This window comes from Mauremys reevesii, linkage group 4 (genome assembly GCF_016161935.1).
Source record: "Mauremys reevesii isolate NIE-2019 linkage group 4, ASM1616193v1, whole genome shotgun sequence".
Lineage (NCBI taxonomy): Eukaryota > Metazoa > Chordata > Testudines > Geoemydidae > Mauremys > Mauremys reevesii.
The window spans coordinates 73,413,833-73,441,624 of record NC_052626.1 but is presented as its reverse complement, the minus strand read 5'-3'; the positions used below and the strand labels follow the sequence as shown (position 1 = coordinate 73,441,624).

The 27,792-nt window shown below is 51.8% G+C and overlaps 1 protein-coding gene across 6 annotated transcripts in view; it reads left to right on the top strand.

Annotated features, from left to right (window-relative positions):
• The window catches only part of MAPK8IP1 (mitogen-activated protein kinase 8 interacting protein 1), a 57,267-nt gene that overhangs the window by 10,905 nt on the left and 18,570 nt on the right, over positions 1 to 27,792 (top strand). Inside the window, exons 1-3 of one of the 6 annotated variants that reach the window (XM_039534715.1) lie at positions 5,663 to 5,730; positions 9,131 to 9,236; positions 24,056 to 24,289. In XM_039534715.1, coding sequence (XP_039390649.1) covers positions 5,678 to 5,730; positions 9,131 to 9,236; positions 24,056 to 24,289 — 393 coding nt within the window. In that variant the 5' untranslated portion in view covers positions 5,663 to 5,677. The other 5 variants (XM_039534714.1, XM_039534716.1, XM_039534719.1 and 2 more) reach the window with 5 other exon arrangements.

Sequence of the window (27,792 nt, the reverse complement as noted above, 5' to 3'; positions counted from 1 at the left end):
CAGCAGTGGGGCTTTTGGGCCCCCTGGGCCTACCACCAGGCTCAAGGGCTCCCCTTCCCCGCGGGCTCCGAAAGCAGGATCCCGGAAGCCACGGTTAGCAGGCCTCCCCCATCACCACCGGGTGAGGCCCCACCGCCACCTGTTACGGCGGAGCATGCTGTGGCCGAAACGGCTTCCCACCCCCTGGAAGACCCACCTCCAGAGGCCGTGGTCTAGGGTCTGTCCTCGTCTTCGTCGCCGGACGAGGCGGTGGCGGGGGCTTCTACGGCGGATCCCCCTCCAATTGACTTGCGGGCCCACCAGGACCTTCTTCGCCGAGTAGCGAAGGCTATTGACCTTCCCGTGGCGGAGGTCGCTGAGGATGACGACCCGGTGACCAATGTGATTGGAGCTGAGGCCCTACTGCGGGTGACCCTCCCATTCATCCGCACTATACAAAAGAACGCCACTACCATCTGGCAGTCACCGGCGTCCATCCCTCCCACTGCTCGCGGAGTGGAACGCAAGGACTCGGTTCCTCCCACCGGCTACGAGTACTTATATACGCACCCGACTCCGGACTCCCTCGTGGTGCAGTCCGTCAATGACCGGGAGAGACATGGGCAACCAGCTCCGGCGCCAAAATCTAAAGACGCTCGGCACATGGATCTGTTGGGCCGGAAGGTCTATTCGGCAGGGGGTCTCCAACTCCGGATTGCCAACCAGATGGCTCTCCTCGCTCGCTACACCTTTGATATTTTGGTGTCCCTGTCTAAGTTTTCGGAGCTGATCCCAACAGCCTCCCGACAGGAGTTCTCGGCCCTCCTTGAGGAGGGCAGGAAAGCCTCCCGGTCCTCCATCCAGGCCGCTCTGGACTCGGCGGACTCAGGAGCCAGAACTCTGGCCTCGGGAGTAACCATGAGGCGCATCTCCTGGCTGCAGTCCTCCACCTTGCCGCCTGAGGTGCAGTACACCCTGCAAGACCTCCCCTTCAACACTCAGGGTCTCTTTTCGGAGAAAACGGACTCCAGGATTCAGACCCTCAAAGATGGTTGAATCGCCATTCGCACCTTGGGTATGCACACACCGGCTACCCAGCGGAGGTCATTCCGGCAGCAGCCATACCGACCATTTACCCAGGCCCGGTCACGTCCTTATTACAGCCGCAGAGGCAGCCTAAACCGCCGTAGACCGTCGGGCAACAGGCGCAACCAGGCCCAGGCACCTTCCAAGGCCCCTCAAGGGCCCAAGCAGGCGTTTTGATGGGACGCCCGAGGACGGCCCATCAGACTCTTTACCGGATCCTTCCCCCTTATTTTGCAACCACCTTTCCCACTTCCTCCCGGCGTGGTCCCAAATAACAACGGACAACTGGGTACTTCGTACAATCCAGTATGGTTACCGCCTTCAGTTTGTTTCGCCCCCTCCTTCCCACCCACCTTCCCCGTCCCTCTTCAGGGACCCCTCTCACGAGCATTTCCTCTTGCAAGAGGTCGAGACTCTGTTGAGCTTGGGTGCCATAGAGGAGGTGCCGCACGACATGCGGGGCAGGGGATTTTATTCCCGATATTGTCTCATCCCCAAGGCGAAGGGAGGTCTACGACCTATACTAGACCTCCAGTAGCTCAACAGCTACCTGCTCCAGCTCAGATTTCGCATGGTCACCCTGGGGACCATCATTCCCTCCCTGGATCCGGGAGACTGGTTTGCCGCCCTCGATATGAAGGACGCGTACTTCCATATCACGATTTACCCTCCCCATTGACGCTACCTGCGCTTCATGATCAACAACGCACACTACCAGTTTGCGGTGCTACCCTTCGGCCTTTCCACCGCGCCGAGGGTCTTTACCAAGTGCATGGCAGTGGTTGCCGCAGCCCTCCGCCGTCATCGCATACACGTCTACCCGTATCTCGATGACTGGCTGATTCGTGGGCCATCCCGACAGCTGTTAGCAGATCAAATTGCCGAGATACTGACCCTGTTTCGCTTCCTGGGCCTTCTCATCAATGCCGAGAAGTCCACTTTAACTCCATCACAACGAGTGGAGTTCATCGGAGCAGACCTAGACTCCGGTTTGGCCAGGGCCTGCCTCCCTCGACCTCGGCACCAGACAATGGTCTCCATCATCCGGGACCTGCACACCTTTCCCACGACAACGGTTCGGTCCTGCCTACGCCTCCTGGGCCACATGGCGTCCTGCACGTTCGTGACCGCGTACGCGAGGCTGCGCCTTCGCCCATTTCAATCTTGGCTGGTGTCGGTGTACTGTCCGCACCGCGACCCTCTGGACATGGTAGTCACGGTCACAAAGCCAATTCTCGGTTCGCTCAGCTGGTGGCTGGACCCAGAGGTCGTGTGTGCAGGAGTCCCGTTCCGCCCTCCTCGCCCATCCGTCACCCTGACCACGGATGCCTCGGCATTGGGATGGGGGGCTCACCTGGGTGACCTCCACACCCAGGGCCTCTGGTCGCCCCAAGAGCTCTCCCTCCACATCAACGTCCGGGAGCTGCGAGCAATCCGCTTGGCGTGTCAGACCTTCCGCGCCCATCTGCAAGGGCGCTGTGTGGCGGTGTTCATGGACAACACGACGGCGATGTTCTATGTGAACAAGCAGGGCGGAGCCCGCTCCTCCCTACTTTGCACGGAGGCGATGCGCCTGTGGGACTTCTGTGTAACCCACTCGATTCACCTGTCAGCGTCCTTTCTTCCAGGAGTGCAGAACACGCTAGTGGACCATCTCAGCAGGTCATTCATCTCCCACGAGTGGTCCCTTCGTCCGGATGTGGTGCTCACAATTTTCCAAAGGTGGGGGTTTCCCCAGATAGACCTGTTTGCCTCCAAAGAGAACAGGAAGTGCCACCGGTTTTGCTCCTACCAAGGTCGCTCCCCGGGCTCCCTGTCGGACGCATTCCTCTGCTCCTGGACGGATCACCTCCTCTACGCCTTCCCTCCGTTCCCGCTCATACACCAGGTGCTACTCAAGCTCCAGAGGGACAGGGCCCGCCTAATACTCGTCGCTCCGGCCTGGCCGAGGCAGCACTGGTACACCCTGCTGCTCGAGCTCTCCGTTCGGGATCCCATTCCCCTTCCGTTATGGCCGGATCTCATCACGCAGGACTTCAGCAGACTCCACCACCCGGACCTACAGTCCCTCCATCTTACAGCTTGGTACCTACATGGTTGACCCACGCGGAGCGGGACTGTTCGGCGGCGGTGCAGCAAGTCCTGCTAGAAAGCAGAAAGCCTTCCACTCGCTCCACCTACCTTGCCAAATGGAAGCGTTTCGCGCTCTGGTGCGATCAGCGCGGCCTTAATCCCTTCCTAGTCCCTATCCCTACAATCCTGGACTACCTCTGGTACCTTAAGGAACAAGGACTCGCGATCTCCTCCTTGAAGGTACACCTGGCAGCCGTGTCCGCCTTTCGTCCATCCATAGGAGGCCGGTCCATCTTTTCCAACCAGATGGTTTCCCGCTTCCTTAAGGGCCTGGACCGCTTGTACCCGCCGATACGACGTCCTACCCCAGCCTGGGATTTAAACCTCGTTCTGGCCAAGCTTATGGGAGCACCCTTCGAGCCCCTGGCCACGTGCTCCCTGCTCTATCTCTCCTGGAAAACGGCTTTTCTCGTCGCTATAACGTCGGCAAGACGAATTTCTGAGCTCCGTGCCCTAACGGTGGGTCCACCATATACCGTCTTCCACGGAGACAAGGTGCAGCTTCGACCACACCCGGCCTTCCTCCCTAAGGTGGTGTCGGCCTTCCACCTCAACCAGGAAATCTTCCTTCCGGTCTTCTTCCCGAAGCCGCACGCCTCACCTCGTGAGCAACAGCTTCACACCCTGGACGTCCGCAGGGCCCTCGCTTTTTATATCAAGCGGACGAAGCCCTTCCGGCGTTCGCCCCAGCTGTTTGTAGCAGTTGCTGATCGCATGAAAGGCGAGCCGGTCTCCTCTCAGCGGATTTCCGCCTGGGTGACGGCATGTATCCGGACATGCTACGAGCCTGCTCGCGTGCCAGCATCCCGCCTCACCGCTCACTCTACGAGAGCGCAAGCCTCGTCTGCCACCTTCCTCGCCCATGTTCCCATCCAGGACATCTGTAGAGCGGCCACCTGGTCTTCTGTCCACACCTTTGCTTCCCACTACGCGTTGGTGCAGCAATCCAGAGACGATGCAGCCTTCGGCTCAGCAGTCTTACACTCTGCCACGTCTCACTCCGACCCCACCGCCTAGGTAAGGCTTGGGAATCACCTAACTGGAATGCATAGGAGCAATCACTCGAAGAAGAAAAGACGGTTACTCACCGTTGTAACTGTTGTTCTTCGAGATGTGTTGCTCCTATCCATTCCAGACCCGCCCTCCTTCCCCACTGTCGGAGTAGCCGGCAAGAAGGAACTGAGGAGCGGACGGGCCGGCTGGGGTATATATCCAGCGCCATAGCGGCGCCACTCCAGGGGGCGCCCAGCCGGCCCGCCGGAGTTGCTAGGGTAAAAATGTTCCGAAGAGCCATGCACACGTGGCGCGCACACCTAACTGGAATGGATAGGAGCAACACATCTCGAAGAACAACAGTTACAACGGTGAGTAACCGTCTTTTCAGTGTAGCACTCATTAAAAAGTACACAGAGTTAATTTGTTTAACTCACAAGGGGTGTAGTTTGGGGGTGTTACAACACAGGACTCTGCCCTGTATGGTAAGATTAGTCCTAGGGCTAGTATGTTTTGGGTAAGTGTTTCAAGCCCTGATTGTTGGTCTCCCTGTGTCAGGGCTCACTGGGAGCAAGAGGTCTTTCTATTGTGATGCTTTCATTGGGCAGATCTCGCTTGTTCCTGTTAAACTTGTGGAATTGAATGCTTGGTTACCAGAGTAGCTGTTGATGTTGTTCTAACTCCCCTCCGCTCTCTTAAAAGCTTGACATGAACCCAACCTCAGCACCTGACCCAGGGGAGCTGGTTGTGCTCACTGCTATCCTGGACCACACCATTGCCAGACCCTGGGCAGAGAGACTATCCCCAGAATGGGCCAGCAGAGGGGTGTGGGGGAGAGGCTGAAAGTCTGGGGATTTAGATAATTTCTGAAAGCACATGAAACACAAGCAGCCCCACCTTGTCCTTGTCAGGCACTTACATGTGTGTCTAAATACTCTGCTGCCCCTTTAAATTTCTTTTTGTAGATTAAATGATGGTTCTCTCATTGACAAGTAAAAGCCGCAGACTGCCCCATTCCCACCTGGGACTGTGGTCCATGCAGAGTCTGACTAGACCAAGTAGGGGCCTTGCAAGGGCAGGAGAAGGTGGCTCAGCAGAGCTGGTATCAATGATGTGGTAACTCAATGCCCCCTACCCTGTCGGCTGGTGATAAGGGCTGGGGGGGTGCAGGAACTGCTATTGAGCAGGAGCCTGGCTGGCTGGCTGGCTGAGAGACTCAGCAGCCCAGGCAGAGTGCAGGGCCTGGCACCATCTCAGCTCAGTGGGTTATTTTTTTTCCAAGACAGCTGATTCAATCTATTTTTAATGAGCTCCCCTAGATTGCGCAGTGGGGAGGCAGAGAGTGGCGCAGGAAGCAGCGGGCTGTGAGCTGGGGCAGGCAGAGGGGCAGCACACGCATCGCTCAGCTCCTTTGAGCCTGGCTTCTCTCCCTGGGGCCCTGAAACAACAAGGAAGGGGTTCCTCTTAAATGCAGCTGGCCTTGAGAATGGAGTCGAACACAGAAGAGGAGAGCTGGCTGGAGGATCAGTGGGAGAAATGGTAGGGAACTGTGGGAAGGGAGGGCCGGGAAGCAGTCAAGCACCTCTGGGTGCATCCCCTCCTTCTGCATGTGATGCCTGCAGAGCAGGAGTGAACTTGGTACGAACTTGGCCCATAGTTTATTTGCTGCATATGGGGCTGCATGGTAGCTGGGTACAGAGGAGACCAGAGCAGCCAAGACTGCTGGTTCCTCCCCATCAGAGCAGTCATGAGCTCACACGCAGGAAGCCCCTTAGTGTCTGAGGGAGGAGCAGTTGCTGGAAATGTGTTTATTTTAGCAGCAGGTGAGAGCAGGGGAGCCTCCTTGGGTAAGAGCAGTGTTAATGGAGGTGCTTAATGGAGAGGGAGGACTGACGAGATTGGAGATCCTGGTGCCCCCAGGTGATTCTTCCAAGCTCTGGCCTGGCATCTCTGCTTCCCATGGCTGGCGATAAACCTGTGGGCTCCCCAGTGCTTACTGCAGCAAGCAGCCCTCGGATCCAGTTCTAGTTTGCATGGCTGCGCCCTATCCCAAAGAGAAAGCTGAGCACTCTCTGCTCTCCAGCCATCCCACTGGGCAGGCCTGGAGCTGCCACCCCAAGCCAAGAGGTCAGTTCTGCAGCATTTGGAGTGCAGGCAGCCATGGCCTTTTGAGAGGCCTTTTTGAGAAGTTGTGGATCTTGTAAGGGCCCCGTTTTGCTCAGCTACAAGGGGGTCTCTCTCAGTCTGCCTGTGTCCCAGGGCCCTGACTCTCAGCAGTGCATGAGAGAATGAGCATTAGTGGTAGATCCTGTCTGACCCTGTGTAACTGGAGAGGGAATCGATTCATGCTTTGAAGGTTCAGTGCTAGATCTTCTCTCCCCACTTCCTACTGAACAGCAGGCCGAGGGGGAAGCAGCTGGGGAACATGGGGTCTGGTTTCCCTCTAATTTGGCACCTTGTGCAACACTTACACCTGTTCAGTGTGTGTCAAACTTCCCCAAATCAGAATGCCAGCATTTCATGCTCATTTTGTACCAGTGTGATAAGTGACACCAGCTGGCTGTAAGGCAGAGGAGGCTCAGGCCTGTGAAGAGGAAGCCGAGAGTGGGTATCTGTTGAGAGCAGCTGAGGAAGCAGTGCAAATGCCGACCCCTGCAATAAAGATCATCCGAAGGGAGCTCTATGCTGCAGGCTCTCTTTCCCCCAGCTCCTGTCTACTCTGTGCAGATAGTAAAAGTCCCAGAGGTTTGCCCCAATAGCCTTGCCCAAAATGGCCTCTTCCCCACTGCTGGATGCTGGCAGGAGGCTGCATGTGAAAGGGACCCTGGGAGGGGAGCTAGATTCTTAGAAATACCTAGGAAGGGAGATTACCCTCCCCACCCCTTTTCTGCCCTGTTTCTCTAGGAATGGACAGATTGACATGCTCTTCCCTTGAGTTTCTTACCAGCAGGGGGAAGGATGTTTCTTGCTGCTGCATTGGTGTCTCAGGAGGATTCAGCAATGACATGACTGGGGGTAGGGTGCGGCGGGTTCCTGCTTTCTGGCATTATGACTCTGGGGGGGATACAAGAAGCATAAAAAGAGCTCCTGGGCATGGCTGCTGCCTTGGCATCCAGGACCGATGGGGATCTAAACAAACCTGGAGGGTGAGATTGGTCTTTCAAAGACCCTTGGCCTTTCTGAGAAACAGTGGCTTATGTAAGTATCCCCCCTGCCCTTGCTCACTTGTATCATCTGGAACCCTGACCCATTCCCCTTCCTGCTCTTTAAGATCCCAGCATGGCACTCCCCCAGAGTGACCTTGCCTTTGGTTCTATTCCTCTCCACTCCAATATTGGGGCCTTCTCTTCTCCATGGACCATGTTAGCCATTGGGGTTTTCTGGCCAAAATCTCTGCTCCAGCTGGATTCAGACACTCGTGATGAAAATGCTCTTCTGTATGAGTAGAGAAAATAGCCTGCAACCTTATCTACACACACAACTTGCACCAGTTTAACTAAACTGGCTTAAAAACTGATTTAAGTTTAAACAGGTGCAAACCCCTGTGTAGCTGCTATGATTTCAGTTTAAGAGTAGTTTATTTTGGTTTACCATAATCTGTTTTAAACATATTATTCTGGACAAAAAGAAGCCACTCGTATACTGAAATAACAGTCTCTACAACAAAGTTCTACTAAATCAGTTTAAAACCACATCTCTAGTCAAAATGGTGCAAGTTTGTATGTAGATGAGACTAGAGACTGTTCAGTTTACAGACATGCTAGATGAGAGCTATATGATGGAGGTATATAAAATAACAAATGTTTGAACAAGGGAAATTGGGTGCTCCTATTCACATGTGCTCAGAATACAAGAACAAGGGGGCATGCAATGAAACTGCTAAAAGGAAATACATTTGTAAACAAGGCACAATTAGCCTGTGGAATTCACTGCCACAAAGTACCACTGAAAGCCAAGAGCTTAGATGGATTCAAAAAAGAATTGAGTATTTTTATGGATAATGATGTTAGATAGTAAATGTAAAAAGGGAAAATCTTCTGTGTTTTAGAGCATAAACCAGCCACTAACTGCCAGTGGTTGTTTCCCCTGTGGGCAAATGATTCACATAATTGTCCACTATGGGGATTTCTTGTACCTTCCTCTGAAGCATCTGCTACTGACTCCTGTCAGAGTAAGTTACTGGATTAGATGGATAATCGTCCATCTCAGCCTGTGTTCCTAATATAGGATCTTGTTCCTAAAATGTTAAATCTCTGGTTCCACCTAGCTATGCATTGTTGGTGGGAATAGGGGAAGGAGAATGCAGATTCTTCCTGCCCCCTCTACTTCCTTCCCCATCCCTTTCCTACTTTGAGACCCCTTGATTTTCCTTTGTGTGCAGTGGCTGGTATTCTTTGAGCCCAGGCCCAGCAGCAATGTGTACAGTAGCTTTCTTCTCCCTGGAAGCCACAAGGCCCTGCCTGGAGAGCATCAGACCCCAGCACAGTACTCTCTGGACCAGTACACATGCTGATCTTCCCAGAAGGGGTCTGGCCACTGCCTCCCCACCAACACACTTTGAGAGACAGCTTTCTGGGCCCTGTTGTTGAAGAGCAATGCTGAAGACACCTCGACAGCAGGCATCCAGCAGGGTCACCACATGCTGTATCCAAACCTGGCACTGTGGGAGGGGCAGAGCTGGTGGGGGGCTCTACCCCCATTCAAGAGATAGATCTCATATGTCTTCCCAATATAGACCAGAGAAACTGCCCCCTAATCCCTCTTTCCTAGCCCAGGTACACTGATCCCTGCTAGTATGCACCTCATTTCACTTGTAAGTGTCACGCACCCTCACACCATTCCTCATGGGCCCAGTGCTGGCAGCCTGACGCTGCCCAGACCCATTTCCTAGCAAGTTAGGTCTGTTTGGCAGTAACTGCATGGTCTTTGCCTCCACCAGGCTCACCCATGACATCAGCCTTGAGGAGTTTGAGGATGAAGACCTCTCTGAAATCACCGATGAGTGTGGAATCAGCCTGCACTGTAAAGACAGCCTGGCCCCCCGGGTAAGGATGCCAATAGCCCTTGGGGATGGAGTGGGAAGCCAGGGACCTGGTCGGGGAGGGACAAAGTTGTCTGACTTCATTCTGAATACACTGGTGCGGCTTGTGGAAATTGCAGGTCCCAGCTTGTGGCCTGGCTGCGTGGATCAATATGGAGCCTGGCAACTGGGCCCTGCAGTATCCATCAGCTGCATCCGTATGAATAATAAGGCAGCATCAGGCCATGCTGTTGAATTCTGTGGACCACGCTGTGACCAGCACAGATGCTTTTAACCCCAGCCCAATGGAAGTCTCTCCCCATCCGACCCTGGCACAGAACCCATTAACCTCCCACCTTCCAGCTTGATGGCCCTCTTGTCCCTTTTGATGCCAGTGCAAAACTCCATTATCCCTACCCCCATCCTGATGAGCTCTCTCCCCATCTGACCCTGGCACAGATTCCAGCCCAAGGGAGAGCTCTTTCAGTCTGGCCCCATTGCAGGCCCTGGTACCTAAGGAACTGCATGTGAAACCATCCCAGGTAAATCTGTAAGATTCCTGCTGATGTCCCTATGATTCCAAGGCACCAAGCTCTGGCAGTTCCTGTCAGCAACACCATGACTGTGCCACCATTAGAGTGGTTCCCTCTCACTGGGGGAGGGGGCTGAAGTGAAAGGTGAAAGCCCTTTGAGCAGTTGGAAGCAGGCCAGGGGATTTGCTATGTCTGTGCCTTTTCTGTTTCATTCGTGGAGCAAGGTACTAATGAGCTAGCCTTCCACAGCTAGAATAAACCCCTCAGAGAACAAGTGAAACACATGTCCCTGTCCCCAAGGAGCTCCATGCTGATCCAGGCAGGAGCTCAGGGGAGGAGCATTTCTGGAGAAGATCTTAGTGGGATTTGAATGTGGAGAGAATTGGACAGACAATGGAAGATAGGACATGCCATACCAGATGAGACCAGTGATCCTTGTAGTACAGTATCTTGTCTCTGATAGTGGCCAGTACCAGACACTTCAGAGCAAGGTGCAAGAAACCTTGAAATGGACAATCCTGAGGGAAGCTTCCTCTCTACCCCATCAGTTAGTGGCTGGTTCTGCTGAAGCAGGAGGATTTATAGTCCTTATATGTTTCTAACCTTAGCTAATGTAACTCTGGGTGTTCCCATTAGCCATTTAAATGTTGAATCCTTTTTTAATCTGATGAAGTTCCAAGCCTACAGGGCACACAGCCCTGTGTGAAAGGGCTAGGGTGAGCGTAGGGTAGTGGTAGAAATGTAAGTGGTGGGTGAAGGGTGATATTCTGTAAGGCGTTGTAGGTGGGTGAAGAGCTGGAATCTGATGTGATAGGGGATAGGGAGCAGTTGGAATGTTTTTGCCCTAGCCTGATATCCAGTTTCATAGTGGGCTGTCAAACCTCACTGAGGAGGTGTGGGCTGCACAGACACTCAGCTCTGGATTTCTATTTGTCTGGCAACACAGTGAACTTATCAGATATGAGGGCAAAGCTGCCTGAGGATCAGCCAAGTTTTTTTGTGGGCCAGTGGAAGCAATAGCAGAAGGTATATCAACCCCCTCCTTGACTTAAGGGTCATTCCTGCTGCTTAGATCCCAGTTGCTCCCTGTGGCTAAGAGCACTGTTTATTGGGCATACTCTGTATAAAGCATTCACAGATCTTTTGCCCGTGGCATCCTGAGGTGACACTGCTGCAATGCACTGCGCATGGGCGGCACCGTGGGAGCAGTTGGGACCTAGCATTGGTGCAGAATGCAGCTGCCTACTTATTAATCTGTGCTTCAGAGAGGGTGCATTGCACGAGTGGTAGGGGATCTCACTGGTCAGAATTAGTTTCCAGGTGGAGTTGGAGGTGTTGCTCTTGACGTAGAATGGTTAGATTTTCAAAGGTATGTAGGGGCATGGGATTTTCAAAAGCACTAAGGAAGTTAGATGCCTAACCTGCTTAAGTGCTTTTGAAAATCCCACTAGAGCCTATCTGCTTCTTTAGGCTCCTAAACACCCTTGATAATCTGGCTCTAAGTGGTTTGGGACCTCTTTAGCAGTGAGCTACCTCTCTTCATAGGGTCCTGGGGCTGCTGAGATCTGCAGAGGTGCTTGAGCTTACGGCCACCTGGCTAAAAGATGGGGCAGCTGTCAGAGGGGTTCTGAGAGTGCCCCTCAGCTCTGGAACTGACCTTCACTTCTCCCTGACAGAGCCAAAGTTGCTTGACCTTCAAGCTGTAGGGCTCATGTGTTTTCTCTGGCCTTTGTGGAGCGGGTGTGGTGTTGCAGGTGACAGATAAAATGGTAAGGCAAGACTTGGAATTTCCGCCTTTGTTTGTATGTTAGAACTAAACATTGTATCCGCCCCTAGCACCAAGAGGCTAGGTGCTCTATAAATGTTGTTTTAATCTTCTTCTTGCTGCAGGAATTTGTATTAGCTGGAATCTAGTGATGTGCCAGTGGTGCAATAGTGGGTTAAACTTCAGCAAGGAGTTGTAAGTTGCAACATGCCGTGCTGCATGTCCTGTTGACTTGCACCGATTCTCTCTCTCTCGAGTGCAGGTGAATGCAGGGAAAGAGGACGCAGATTGGAAATGTTTGATAAAAGGGATGCTGACTACAGTGAAGAGACAGGTGAAATAAAAATGGTTGCTCTGAAACCTGTCGATGTGCAACAAGTAAATCCCTCACCAGCCTTAAATGTTCTGGGGAATGCTGAGGAGACCTGGAAAAGGTTCAAACTGCCATTTGAACTCTCTGTGAAAGCCACAGCGGCTAGTAAAATGGAGGATGAGTGCAAAATTGCATTGGTTGAGCAGTAGCAGAAACATGGGATGTTTACGATGTCTTTCATACTAAAGGGAAGAAAGCTTTGAAGAAGTAATATACAGGTGTGAGGAGCATTGTGTCTTTAGAAAAAATGTTCCATATGAAAAATGAATTTTCTGGGTAAGGAGCCACAAAGAAGGGGAAATGTTAAGAGTTCATCCCAGACTTAAAATTAATCTAAATTCACAAAATTGGCTTTTTATCAGGACTTCCTCATTACTGTTGGACCCCAAAACTCTTCAGTCTGTAAAGAGGTATGTGAAAGGAGCAGAGGGACATAGACCTGATACTTGGAAAGGCAAGGATTAAGACTTTGGCCATACACAAACTTTTGGTACTTTGGAATCTGAGACACCTTAATGGGGCCTGTTTTACAGAGGATGGGTGTCTTCTGAAAATCAGGCCACTTTAAGGTGTTTTACCTCGGGAATCCAAAAATGCAGGGCACTTTAGAGAATCTTGACACTGAAGCAGTTCTTGGCTATTGTTCATCTGCCATGCAGCGAAATGACTACAAATGTAAATACAGGCCAGCAAAGCTCAGTGCACCTGGTTGGTAGGTAGGTAGACAGGTAGGAAGGAAAGAAAAGCTTCAAAAATAAAAGGGTAAGAGAAACCAAACAAGGAAGGATGTAAGCAATGTGGCAGCTGCATTTAGCATAGAGAGGCTATCCAGTATTGAGAAAATATTCAGGATATTAAAGGGGGTGCATATAGTGACACCCGTGAGTAAGGTTGCCCAACGCTTGCCATTATAAGACCCTATTTGCAGTTGCTTATAACTTTGCCAAACTTTAACCATATGGGCTGAAATTCATCATGTTGTATATCAGTCTCAGGTTGAAATTTTCCAAACAATTTCAGCAAAGACAGTTCAGTGGTTTCTTGGAACAAGATTAGGGAAAAATACTTTGTTTTGCCCATTTATAAAAAAATTCTTACAGCCATTTTGTTAAGGAGATCTAGTGCCTCTGTACTTTGACCCAGAGACTTGAAATTTGTCAGGGAGGCCTTGGCATCAGGAATGTGCCTTTCGCTGTCCCCGTGAAGATCCACCCAAATTTGGCCAAGTTGTGAGCCTCTGGAAATCAGTTAGCACAAACTCAATAGAGACATACTATAGAGTTTGGCAGCTAAATTCTCTGGAAATTCTGTGCATCTTGAGAATGCTCCAGCCCTTCAATGCTCATATGTGCCAACTGCCTTTGCATGTTCCAGCCCAGGACTACACGGGCTGAGCAGCACTTTCCCTGCAGCCAGGGGCCATGGTGTCTCAGGACTTGCAGCCAGGGCCATGGTGTCTCAGGACTTGAGACATGAGAGCAAAGAGACACTTTTCTGTGCTCTCAATGCTTCTTTTGCTGGTACCAAGGCAGCATGGATGATGAGGAAAGAGCCTGATGTGAATGCAGAGGAATGAGATGCTGGGGGTGGTAAGGGGGGCAGGAGTATAAATTGTGATGTAGAGCAAAGAGAGGATCCAAGGTTGAGACTAGGGACAAGGGGCCGGGATGGGGTGGAGGCCCTCAGACACTGATTTGGGATCCTGTGCACTGAAGGAGGCAGGGGACCTGTGGAAATAAATAGTATATGATCATGTAATTAAAGTGTGTATCATAAGGCATATGCACCAGGGGGCCAAATTAAGGTTGCACTGACAATTCCTAACTTCTGAGTGCTGTGCTTGACTTTGCAGCCATAACATTTTATCAGCGTAGTGTTTTGTATGTCATGTAATGTATACACCTGTAAAATCTGTAATAACCACTTTGTAAAAACGTGCATGTTAAAAGTGGAATTTGAGGATTCCTCTAGAGCAGTGTTTCTCAACCTGCAGCCCAATCAGCACAGAGCTGCGGCCCATGTGACATCCTCAGGGCCATACAGATAGTATTGGATGCTGCCCACAATGGTAAATAGGTTGAAAACGAGAATGAGCTATTCATAAATACAACTAAGAAAAGAACCTTGCACTCGGAAGAATGGCTACTAAAAATATGCACAAATGGCCTACTTGGAATGTACAAAAGCACCCCAGGAGCATAAGTGAAAGCAATGATAGAAATGGCAATAGAGAGGTTTAAAGGAAGTGTACAGCTTGAAAAGTCAAAGGTGACATAGGGCTGTCAACTCCCGTCCCAGTCCTGGGGGAGTTAAGAGGCAAGACAGTAAAACAAGAATTTGTAGTAGCTTGTTGAAGAAAGCAACCAGGTGTTTATTTCTGCACATGAGATGCTTGGCTTGACCAAGGGTGTTAGAGTCACCAGACAACAAATGTGAAAAATCGGGATGGGGGTGGGGGGTAATAGAAGCCTATATATTTAAAAAAAAAAAAAAAAGACCCAAAAATCGGGACTGTCCCTATAAAATCGGGACATCTGGTCACCCTAAAGGGTGTATGCCATAAGGAATCAGAAATTGAATAACAGGTATTAAACTTGAACCGGATGTGAAAAAGCACTAACTGCATCACATGAAGATGTGATCCCAGAAGAGGTGTCTCCTGGTGACAGGGCCGCCCAGAGGATTCAGGGGGCCTGGGGCAAAGCAATTTCGGGGGTCCCTTCCATAAAAAAAAAGTTGCAATTCTATACAATACTATATTCTCATGGGGGCCCCTGCAGGGCCTGGGGCAAATTGCCCCACTCCCAAACCCCCCCGGGCAGCCCTGCCTGGTGACATAGATAGTTACAGGTGGTCAGGAATCTGTTATACATGCCAGCAGATATGTTCTTACAGAAACCAGAGAAAAAGTTGCAAAACATGACAGACAGCATCATTCATAGAACAGAAGAATCAACGGACAGGGTTCACTCCTTAGTAACTGTTGGGTGAAAAGGGAGGCTTGGTGTTGACCCAAGGAGCTGAACAAGAACATCACAAGGGGAGGTGACATTTGCCACAAGGAGAAAAACATTTGCTGAGATGGCAGGAACCAAATTCTTTAGCAAATTGGATGATGCATCAGCAGGATTTTGGCAGATACTTTGGACATAAAGCTTTGAGATTTATACTTTCAGTGCACCATTTGCCTGCCTCGTGAGGTTGCCTTTCAGAATATATTTAGCACCAGGAAGTATTTCTCTGCACAGTGTCCCAGATGCAGAAATGTCTCTGCATATTTATGCTATCATTGTTTGGGGGAGCTCCACTACTGAACTTCAGGGACAACTACGGAGGTGACTGGAAACCACTAGAAGAAACAACCAAATAGGGCCCAACTGTCCATTTTGAGTTACTGAAATCACCTACTGAGCAGAGAAGTGGACCACAAAAAGTGACAGATTCTCAGGAGTCAAGCACTAGTGAATATGCAGAGACCCAAAGATAAAGGCATTCTGAGACTGCAAGGCATCTAGACTTTAGATCTGCAAGCTTGTATCCACCTATGCAATTCAAACAACTCACCTAAGAACATGCTGCCACATGGATATAGAATGGACCTGGATGTTGGAGTATGACAGAGTTAAAAGATTTGTAATATGTACTGACTTCAGCACTAGTGCTGTAATGCTTCAACACACAGAAGAGTTCAAACACTCAGCAGATGTTTCAAAAGGAGCCATGGGACTGACGGCTGCCTGTCACACATGCTGCAAGACCTATGACAGTGTCAGAGAACTTGCAAATCAAAAGATGTTAGGCCTTGTGTATGCCTGTACAAAGTCTCATGTCTTTCTATGGCTGTGCCTTTCAAACCTGAAATGGACCATAAAGTAATGACTGTGATACATAAAAGGAGGTGGAGAAGCACAGTCAAGAATATAGCAATTACTAGCATTGTCAAGTAGTGGTATATGCACTATCAAGACCACATGCTCCACTTGCTGACCCATGAGGTGACCTGGAACAAGCCATGATAGTCTGTCTGAACCTGATGATAAAAGCCTCAGGCTGTATCACTAAGAATATGGGATGAACTAGAAAGAGGAAAACAGACTAAGGATGAAATACTATGAGGAGTAATACAAGCTATAGGTAATGGATGGCGAAATCCAGGGGCGGCTCTAGGCACCAGCAAAGCAAGCAGCTGCTTGGGGCAGCCCATTTGCAGGGGCAGCAGCCGGCAGGGATCCAGCCTGGGAGCTGAGAACCAACAGGGGGCCCTGGGAGCTGTAGTTCCTTGGTTAGCTCCCTGCCTATAGAGCCAGCCCTGGAGCAGGGAAAGAACTACATTTCCCAGCATTCCCTTGGCTGCTATCAACAGGAGAGGGAGGGGGAGGGAGTATGATAGCTAAAACCTCATGCTGCAGCTTGCTGTGAATGGAGAGCTTACTGCTAGAGGGGGGTGACACTGTGAATGGGGAACAAGTGTGCCCAAGGAGTAGAAGGCGTTGGCCCAGATATCCCCTTCAGAAGACATCCCCAGACTGGATTAGGGATACTGGTGTTACCTCACCTTGCAGCCCCCAAAGAAGGAATTGAGTGGACTAAATGGACAGTGCCCCTCTCTATCTGAAGCCTAGCAACGGAGGTATGTGGATCCCACTAGAATTTAAAATGAAAAGTAAGGGAGGGGAGGCTCTGGACCTGGGCAGCTTTAGATACAGTTCCAGGCACGTAGGAGGATTTCCACTTCTGAGCCATGGAAGCAGAAATTGACTTTTCCTTTCCAGATTTAGCTAATATTCAGAAAGGGAATCTAGCACCTGCCTTCCAGATTTGAACACCTCAAAATTCAGGAGGGCTCAAGCTCAATTTGGGCAGCTGTTACTTCATTTCTCCCAAATCAAATATACTGATCCACTTACTTTGCTGTAGAAAAAGTAGGATAAAATTGAGCAAGAAATGCTTCCCAGTGGTTTTTAGGACTAGAATTGTTATTTTCAAGAGCCATTGCCCTTTTTTTTTAGTTTTATTTGTTTAAAAGGAAGACAGTGATATTGCATTGGCAAATTCCCCATGGAAACAAAGAGTGGAACAAAAGAATAATAAAGGCACCTCAACTTTTCCTCATTTATGGAGGACAGTCTTATAATATGCATCCAGATATCCTCCAATCACACAAGCTGAAAATTGTTCCACTTTACTGCAGTTCTGTAACCATATGGGAACCAATCCTGTCTGTGTTCTGTGCACATCCAAAATTCCTGCTGAATTACCCACCCTGGGAGCAAGTTACCAGTGACCCAGGGCTGGGGCAGAAGGAGGGTGCAGGTGGGTGTGGGGGAGAGCCCAGGGCTGGAGCGGCAGGGGGTGCGGGTGGAGGGGGCAGAGCCCAGGGCTGGGGCGGCAGAGGGTGTGTGGGTGGGGAGCACTGGTGGGGAAGAGGGTAGCCCAGAGCTGGGGCAGCACGGGGTGTGTGGGGAAGAGCCCAGGGCTAGGGTCGGGGTGCGGGTCGGGGGTGAGCCCAGGGCTGGGGTGGCAGGGGTGCAGGTGTGGGGAGCCCAGGGCTGGGGCAGCAGGGGAGTGTGGGGGAGAGCCCAGGGCTAGGGTCGGGGGTGCAGGTCGGGGGTGAGCCCAGGGCTGGGGTGGCAGGGAGGTGCGGGTCGGGGGAGAGCCCAGGGCTGGGGTGGCGGGGGGTACAGGTGTGGGGGGGGGGTCCGAGGGCTGGGGCAGCAGGGGAGTGTGGCGGGGAGCCCAGGGCTGGGGAGGGGGCAGCCAAAAATGTTTTTGCTTGGGGTGGCAAAAAACCCAGAACCGGCCTGGCGAAATCCACACCTCTCTCACCCTCCCATTCCAACATACAGGTGAGCCTGCAGAGAAAGGTACATATATAGTCATTTCCACAAGTCATTCCCTCCAGTGGTGGGAGGGAACAGTTGGAGAAAATAGAGGAAACACTCCTGGGAATGACTAAGCCAAGAAGAGCGGGAGAAGTCATATTCTATCTAGAGATAACAGTGACGTTGACAAAATAGTGAGTGTGTGTGAAACCTGCTGGAAGTACAGAGATGTACAACAGAGAGAACAGAGAGACAGATTCAGTTAGATTTGTTTGTTCTGGAAAAAAACATGATGACCTTATCGTAGACTATTTTAGCAACTTTCCCAAAGCTCGACACTTAAACGTATCACAACTTCAGTGCAATCTGGCTCGGTCCCATTAAATCAATGTTTGCATATGAGGGAATTCCATAAAATGCCATGGTCTGTAGTAATGGACAGGGGACCACACCTCAAGAATAGGGAATTCATGTTGAAATTCAGAAGTTTCTGCAAAGATAGGGATGGATTAGCAGAATGTAGAGTACAGTGAAGGACTCGCTCAGAAAAGCAATTGATGCATGAGCAGAGCCATCTTTAGCTCTGCTCATCTACAGAGCAACACCTCTGCAATGTGAAAAACCACCAGCAAAACTTCTGTATAATAGACATGGCCTATTACGAGACACAAGGCATAACCGAAGGATGGCAAATAACTAATTTTCAGCAAAGAGGTCAGACAAGTTAAAACCAATAGAAAATTATTAAAGAGGAGGAAGACCCTTATCATAGTTCTTTTGTTTTTAAATACTCAAAGACTGTTTGAATTTAAAAAGATAGTGGCCAGCAGAGGCTGCAGTGATTAAAGGAATGTCATCTCATTCATATTTCATGATCAACAGAAAGTGAAAGCATTTTGCTCAGATGTCTTCTAAGGTACCTGAGCATGTGGCTGAGAGAGCAAACAAACAGACAGCAGAGGGAGAGCAGATACACTGGCTGTACAATAACCGACATGGATCGATCCTGTTCTGGACTGCATGAAAAAGACTAAACAAGCCATTGAAGAAATAGAAGGACATTTTGCTTTATGGTACATCTGGAAGACTCTTGAAATTGTCAAAAAGACTGTCTGAGACATGTTGATAGCATAACTATATGTAAAAAGTTGATAATCCCTCTAATTGTTAGAATTTTTTCAAGCAGGAAATTTAGGACAAAATTGTAAAGGGCAGGCCTGCTACACCGGGGCGGGGGGGCAAGTGGGGCAATTTGCCCCAGGCCTCGGGCCCTGCAGGGGCCCCCTGAGAATATAGTATTCTATAGTATTGCAACTTTTTTTTATGGAAGGGGCCCCCAAAATTGCTTTGCCCCAGGCCCCCTGAATCCTCTGGTGGCCCTGCTGCTACAAAGGGTTAAGCTTCAGCAAGGAGTATTATAGTTGCCATCCCTCCTGCCGAATACTATCCAGAGCCACACGGCCTGTTGACTCATGCACAGAGATGGGGAACCAGTTGCAGAGGCTGAGGCAGGAAATATAGCCAGGCTAGAGTACAGTAACAGTAATCCTGTTTACTGCATATGGGTTTTGACTTGTTTGTTAAATAAATAGGTTGCCCTAAACCTGTCTCACTCATTGCTGAATACTAGGTCCCCCTGCCTCAGAGACAGGCATCTCTGGGTCTAAGGGGGGGGCAGTGGGTCTCTGTGCGCTACCCGCACCCAGAGCGCCGATTCCACAGCTCCCATTGGCTGGGATTTTCAGATTTTCAGAAGTCCTGAGCAGCTACAGCTCCCCTTGACTTCAGCTTGACTTCAGCTGCAGTTGAAAATGTTGCCCTTTTGTTTCTATCATAATGCCTTTGAGAAGCAAAGCTCTACTCCTGCTGTCCCCCACCATTCTTCGCCTTATGATAACGTAGTTCTTGGAAATGCCCTGAAGGTGGCAGCGGAGGCCAGGAGCAACAGGTCTAAGGCAGGGGTGAGCAAACTTTTTGGCCCGATGGCCACATCTGGGTTATGCAACTGTATGGAGGGCTGAGTAGGGAAGGATGTGCCTCCCCAAACAGCTTGGCCCCCACCCCCTCCCACTTCCCGCCCCCTGACTGCCCCCCTCAGAACTCCCAAACCATCCAACCCCCCTGCTCCTTATCCCCTGACTGCCCCCTCCCGGGACCCCCGCCCCCATCCAACCTCCTTGTCCCCTGACCCCTATCCACATCCCTGCCCCCTGACAGGCCCCCCAGGACTCCCACTCCCAGCCCTCCCTGTTCCCCATCCCCTGACCGCCGCCCCCCCAACTTCTGCCCCATCCAACCACCCCCTCCTCCCTGACTGCCCCCCAGGACTCCCTGCTCCCCGCGGTGCCCAGTGGGAGTGGTGGGCCAGAGTGCGGCCTGCGCAGCGGCGTGGCTGCGGAGGAGAGGGGACAGCGGGGGAGGGGCCGGGGACTAGGCTCCCCGGCCAGGAGCTCAGGGGCCGGGCAGGATGGATCCGGCCCACGGGTCATTGTTTGCCCACGTCTGGTCTAAGGGGACCCTGGAGTATCTCAGCAGGCCCAGGATGGGGCAGGTTAGTGCTGCCAGTATCATTCATAGGGCCACTGTGCCAGTACAGCTGATGCTGGGGTGGTGAGTAGGGCATGCAGTTGCCTTTCTCAGGCTGCTGGGAATTACATAGCGGGAGGGATCAGGGTAAAGCCTGGCTTAACATATTAGAAGGAATTACAGCTCTGCCAATTTGGAACTGTTCAGCATTTCCTGCATAAATCCCATTTTATATAAAAATAAGCTGGAAAAATTGGTGCAGCTGCAGGCTTTGTCCCTGTTTTTTCCACTATACCCCAGCCCCTTCCAACTTGCAGGGCCACTGGTCACAGCTACCATCCTTATGGCCTCGAAGAAGCAGGCAGCAGCCCAGGACTGGGGGATGTGGACACCTCACAAGGTTGCAGGGCAGGGGCCTTTACTGTTTTATAGACCAGTTAGCTGTGGGACCTGTCTTTGTACAGCACCCCACTAATTTACACTAAATCTCCACTTCACTTGCAAGAACTCCTCTTTCTGAGGCTGCAAACAGCAGCATCACCTATCTGTCTCCCCTGCTGCCTTAGGCCCCAAGCCAGTAGTGATCACCATGGCTGCGCAGAGTCCCACGGACTTCAGCAGGGCACCACACAGGTGCATCTGCCTGTGTGTATCCAGTTGCAGGATTGGGGCCTTAGTACTGATGAATGTTGGCTCTCTCATATGTGCTTGCTCACACCCCCATATGCTCTTGTTTGGACTCAGTGGTCTCATGATCCATGCTGCTTCTCACTAATTTGGAGGTGAATCCCTCTGTACATGGAAGTGAGGTAGTGGAAAGGCCAAGCCTGGAGTACAGTTCAAGGATCAGTGATGCTCTCCTGTTTGCAATGTTATGGGGAGGAACCTTGAATGGCTGTGTGAACAGAGTCCTCCCAGTGGCTCCTGGTATAGTTTGTGCCAATGCTATACCAGGCCTTGTAGATTAGGACTGAAACTTTGCATGTAGGCTGGTTTTCAGTGGGAGGCCAGAGTGATGTGCTCTCTGCGGGTACTCACATACTCCCTGCCAGGACCTGATTATAGGAGGCTGAGTTTCTCTGGTAACAACTACCAGTACCAACAGCACAGACATTGGGGCCAAAGGCTCATCTTAGGTGTGTGTGATGGCAGCAGCTACTGCTGCCAGAATTTTATGGGCGGTTGTATTTGGATCCTGGCAGAGACATGAAAGGCAAGAGGGATTGACATATGAAGCAAGATGGAGCTGATGTTCATGGGGAGACGGAAGCACATCAAAAAATCCACTGCCACCATCGTGCCTCCTTGTATCCCAGGTGGCTGCTCTGAGGATGTCAGGTCTGCCTACAGCCATGGAGTCCTGCTGGATTCACGGCTGGCATTCTTTGTGTAAAATGCTCTCTCCTACTTCTTCCTGTTCAGGAGATTTCAGCCCATCCTGCTGGCCACAGGGACCCACCCAGGTATGACCTCAAGGCTTGATTATTGCAACACACACTACAGGAATTAAACCATTTATCTTAAGCAGCTCTACTTGGTTCAAAGTGCAGCCACCTGTTTACCCAGCAGCACAGGCTGCTGAGAACTCATCATTTCAGTGCCCTAACCCTACACTGGATGCTGAGTTCAGTTCAGGGTTTCAATCCAGTTCAGACTAGCCCTCACCCCCTGAGATCGTGCTGGTACGTGGCAGCTACGGTCCTCTGGAGAGTGGAATTGTCAATCCCAAGGGTGAGACCTGCAGTCACAGGGGTCAGAGCTCTTTCTGCAGCTGTGGGACTCACTCCTGAAAGGGATCAGAAGAACCAGGAGTCTTGGTGCCTTCTGAGCAGAATGAACTTGGCATCTGCACAAATAAAGGATGATTAAAAAGAGAATCCAACCAACTGGGACAGAGAAACTAAGACAGACTGTATTTATAGTTCTGGGGTGTTCTAAGGCACTCTGATGCCCTAATGATTGGCACCAATATTGATACCAAGACAGAAAACAAGAACAAGCTCAATCTGTCCAATTTGACTATATAACAACCAGGAGAGCGGGGAGCTGATAATTTACAAGTGCTTTGAAGGGTGTTAGCATCCAGGAAGGAGAGTGTCACAGGGTGAGTGGTCCCAGTAAGTGAAGTATGTTCAGTGCCCCTGTGCCAGCACAGGTGCTCCCACTGGCCAATTAAGAGGGTGGGGCAGCCCCTGGGGGCTATATTGGACTGGGGGATACCCAGTGATGAAGGAAGATCTAGCAAAAGAGAGACCTGGTAGGGGGGTGGTGTCCCAGTAAGTCAGAGCAGACTGGCTCAGTCAATAAGGGCAGGGGAGAGCTACCAGGGGACTGGAGGAATCCTGGAAAGAAGCAGGTGTTTCCTGGGAGAAGGTTGTAGTCAGGAGAGCAGCAAGAAGGGTTTGCTGGCTGGCATACCCAAGCTAGAGCCAGACGGCTGATAGGAGGGGAGCAGTAGAGGAACTTACCTGTTGGCATGTCCTGGGCCAGAGAGCTGGACCCAGAGGAACCATGAGAAGGCCGAGGGAGTGAGGGCTGCTCCTAGCAGAGAGGCTGTGCGGGTTCATGCTGGGAAGTGCGGGGTTTGCACTCCAGTTGGAAGGGCTGGAGTGGCTGTCCTGGTACAATGGCAGGAGAGGACTGCCCTGGAGAGCCAGGCTGTGGTGAGGATTGCTGGGGCTGTGCTGGAGACCCATGGTGTGGAGAGGGATGTTAGGGCTGCATGTGGGACTATGCTGGGGAAGATCTGCACTGTGGCTGTGGGACTTCTGTTATGGTTTCTGTACATGGGACTTCCATAATAAATGAACCTCACAGGGGCAATGTTTATACTTGGGAAGACTGGGCAGTATTTCTGGGGACTCAGAAGGAGAGAAACTGAGGCAGGTGCACTTATTGTGCTGTGGCCCACAGCATGAGGGTGCTCAGGGCAGGGCTGCCCTTCTGACAGAGAGGAACTATTTCTATATCAATGTATGCACAATAGATGTAGGTATCTACCCTGGGCCAACCTACCTGTACTAATATTTAAAATCCAAAGAGACAATGGAAAAATTCTACCACCTACAGTCCAAAAGCTGGAAACAAGCTCTGCTGCCTCCTGTGTAGATTTGGGCTCTTTAACTGGATAAGTAAAGGTATAGCTGGCAGAATGGGGTGAAATGGAGAAGGGAAACTCTCAGGAGATACTCCCTGGCAGTGAAATGCATGAGTCTGTGGAACAGTCTCCCAGGGGAAGGGTTGGCAGTGTGATCACCTGGGACTTTTAAAGCTAGACTGAGACAGAGTCTTGGAGAATTGATTTTAGGAACCAGTCCTGCCTTGGCCCCGGGAGGAGGAGCTGCTGGATTAACAGGATCTTTCTGCTGCCTGTGATTCTCTGTGGAGTGACTGAGGGACTGATTTTCAAACTGTGTGTTTCTGGTATAACCTGTGTTTCTCATGGTATCAGCCAGTGCAATCTTAGTGCCCCTGTGTCCCTCCCTCCCTGCCACTTGTTATGAACCAGAGAATAGCCATGTTGCTGCAATTGTAGCTGCAGTGTCTGGGCAGGGAGCTGAAGCGGTTGGGTGACTAAAGAAGCTGTGTGAGTGCCCCTGTGCCTGCAGTGGGGGAATATGGATACCTTTGCTTTTAGCTGCACTTGGAGACTTGAATATTTTTTCCTGTCCCCTTAAAAATAAAAGGCAGCTCAGCACAGACTTGCTGCTGCTGCGTCTCAGCTCTGGCTCCCTCCCTCCTCCTTCCCTCCGGGGCTGATGTGATGCGATGCGACTGCCCGACCTTCCCTCCCAGTCTCATGATTCTGTCTCTTAATCCTCCCAGAGCCATGTGAGCCTGCAGACCAATAGCGGCCTGGGGGTGGGCGGCGGGGAGGCGAGCCGGCTCCAGGCAGAGATGCTTCAGCTGGACCTGATCGATGCTGCCGGGGAGACCTCTGCGGAAGAGGAAACCGCCCCAGAGCCGCTCAAGAAGGAGCCCCCGCCGGTAACCATGGACACCTACAGACCCAAGCGGCCCACAACTCTCAACCTCTTCCCACAGGTGCCTCGGACCCAGGTAAGTCTGGATTGAAGCATGTCCAGGGGACGAGGGGCCTAGAACCTAGGGTGATGATGGGTGCATTTAAAAGCCCCCTCTCTCTTTGCCTGTCCCCTGGGCTCCTAGGGAGTGCAGGGAGGATTCCCAACCTCCTGATGGTCCCAGATGCCAATCATCTCCTTGGGGCCTCAAGCAAGCTCAGCAGTGGCAATAGCAACTGGGGAGGTGAGAGCTGCTGGGTGGTATTGGGCCAAGCTCCAGTCTATGCAACTCAGCCCCTGGTGTGGGGTCAGGAGGGGGTTAATCCCTTTTCCAGAGGCTTTTGTTTGGGATGACACAGCTCGGCTGGTGAATGGAAGAGGCTGAAACCATGAGAGTGACGTGGAGGCAGAAAGTGGGGGTGGGGAGTTGAAATCTTCTCTCTTGCTTTTGGGCTGGAGGTGTTGAATGGCTGGGGAGTCACACATCCCTCTCCTCTGAGATCATTGGTTAACAACTTGACAATTGAGTGAGGCTTGGAGGGATACGGTGTCCCCTTGTGGAGATTCCCAGCCAGCATTCCAAGAAGGCAGCACCAGGATGCTGGCCTGGCAGAGATGCTCAGCCACCAGGGGCGGCTCTAGCAATTTGGCCGCCCCAAGCACAGCGGCACACTGTGGGGAGCGCTCTGGCGGTCGCTGGTCCCGCGGCTCCGGTGGAGCATCCGCAGGCATGCCTGAGGAGGGTCTGCTGGTCCCACGGCTCCGGTGGAGCATCCGCAGGCATGCCTGAGGAGGGTCTGCTGGTCCCACGGCTCCGGTGGAGCATCCGCAGGCATGCCTGCGGCAGGTCCACCGGAGCCGCGGGACCAGCGGACCCTCCGCAGGCACGCCTGCGGGAGGTCCACCCCAGCCGCCTGCCGCCCTCCCGGCGACCAGCAGAGCGCCCCCAGCGGCATGCCGCCCCAAGTGCGCGCTTGGCACGCTGGGGTCTGGAGCCGGCCCTGTCAGCCACGGCCTTCTGCCCTGGGTATTGTGGGGTTGTCCAGGGTCACTTTGTCCTACTGACTCCTAGAAATCATTGTCTGGAGTATGGGAGGCAGTGATGGTTCTGGGTGAGTAACCATAGGACGGTGACAGAGGCCTGGTGGGGCACTGGTCAGGTAGGGAGTGGAGGGGCAGGAGCAAAGAGTCAGCCTCCGGGCGGGGATGAGGAGTCTGAGAGGAGGTAGATGGGGGCGTAGCCATGGCAAGTCAGTCTGGTGGTGGTGAAGGGATTGTGGGTTTTGGGGGCTAGAAGAGTCTGAGGAGGCTGGATTTGAGGTGGAGCAGCTTTGGGAGGCCATAGGGGAGAGCTTCAGTAAATGAGGCATGAAGTGACAAATTTATGAATGAGCCATTGAGCAGAGTGTGCTGGGCCAGAGGTTTGTGGGGGGTGGGGGGGTGGGGGAGGAGGGAAGTCATCCAGGAGGACATGGAGGACAAAGCAGTGTGATGGGTACTGGAAAGCTTCGGGTTACAGCACGGGGATGGATGGTTCAGCTGGAGGCTATAGCTGGGCTGTCTCCCTGCCTGCTCTCAGAGGGAAAGGCAGGGCTCAGCCTGGTCAGGATGTGGATGGGAGATAGGGTGACCAGACAGCAAATGTGAAAAATTGGGATTAGGGGTGGGTGGGTAATAGGAGCCTATATAAGAAAAAAAACCCAAAAATCGGGACTGTCCCTATAAAATTGGGACATCTGGTCACCCTAATGGGAGAACTCCTAAGTCTGAACCTACAGGGGCTGGTGCAGCTGGTGTGGGTGACTCAGTAGGGGATGCTTGCTGACCCCCATGTCCCAGCACAGTCAGTGCTAGAGGGTACGGTGCTGGTGCTCTCCTCTGAGTGAGATAGGAGCCCAAGGTCCTGACTAGTGGTGCTTCAGGTGATTCCAGTCTGTCTCCCAAAATTCCCCCTGCAGTTTCAGCTAGACAAGAGATGCTTCTTCACTTCCTCTCCTAAGCAACTAACTGTGAGGGGGCTGCATTTCAGTGTTGTGTGCAGTGCTTGTGTGCACTAGCAGGAATCCCTTTGCTCGTCTGTCTCCTGCAGAGTTTGCAAAGTAGTGCACGGTGCGATACATACGGAAGGTTATATTTATCATTCTCTGTTATTGAGAAGTGGCTTCTCTTGCCAAGTAAGAGGATTTTCATCCTGGTGACGTTCAGCTGAGGAGAATGAAATGAGAGGCAGGTGTTTCTGTGTATGACAGATGGGAGGAGTTGGTGGATATGGCATCAGATTGCATCCACATAAAACTGGCAGCTGATCTTAAATTTCCAATTGAGGCACTGAGGAGAGGGGAACATGGGAGAGGAGAAGGGGGCCAAGGATAGAGCCCTCCAGCCATAGGGTTGGGACAGTTAGGAGCTATCAGTGATGGCAGAGGAGAAGCAGGCTGACATGAGATGGCATGGGACTCAGGAAGGTGCGAGACCTTTGTGGGGAAGGTGATGCCAGTGTGGGCAGAAGTGCTGGAAATTGGGGTGGGGGGCTATGCAGGAGGGAAGGAGGCTTGGACGAAGTAGGAAGAGGAGGTTTGGTAGCCACAGAATTACAGCAGCTGCTTGTCATTCTGGAGTGAGAGCAAGTAGCAAACCCTTGGCAGAGAGGAAGGGGAGCCAAGGTAGAGATGGAGCAAGCAGAGGACACCAGAGAGGGAGCGAGGAGATGAAGTCTGGTCTTTACAGCTCAGAGGAGAAGGCTAGGTCTCTGGAAGGGAATGCCCTGCTGCCCTGTTAGCTTAGGGTTGAGGGTTCTGTTCTGTCGTCTGAATCAGGAAGTTTGATCCAGGAAGCCAGTCCCTGGTGAAACTCCAGGGCAATGGCTTTGGGGAGAAACATAGTGGGAGTGTCCGAGGGGGGTGTCTGATTTTCTGTGCGTTGGGGAGAACGGACAAGTGCGGAGGGGGGTCAGAGCCAGAGGGATGGGAGTGTATGGGGAAAGATGGGTTTGGTGCAGAAGCTGAGTGGGTTGGTGGGAATGTGCAGTGGGAGAAGATGGTGCATGGGGATGGAAGGGAGAGTGGGAGGAGGATGGATAGGACTGGGGGTTAGGATGGGTGTGTGCAGTGTGGCAGGGGTTGACTAGGGTGGGGAGCGTCCATGTGGCTGAAAGGCCCTATTGAGCTGGCTGACCTCACTGGCTGTTGAATCGTTTGTGATGCTATTTCTCTTCATTGTGCTGCAAATGAGGGCTGAGTCGTCCTCCCCCAGAATATGGGTTGAAACTTGCCCCCGTTATGTTCCTGTTCCCCCTCTTCATTGCTGTGTATATAGATAGCTGTGCCTGGCTGCCCTCAGAGGCTGTGGAGACTGTACTGGGGGGGGGCCTTTGTCCAGGAAGGGCTTTCACACCTGGCTGGGGGTTAGGGTCTGCCTCCTGGGCTTTTCACTGAGGGAAGACTGTAACTGGAGCCACCTGGGGCTGGATCTCTGGGGGCTGGAAACCTCTTCTCATTTTGGTCTTGTCCAGGAGCAATGCTGGTCTTAGACCTGGCTGGC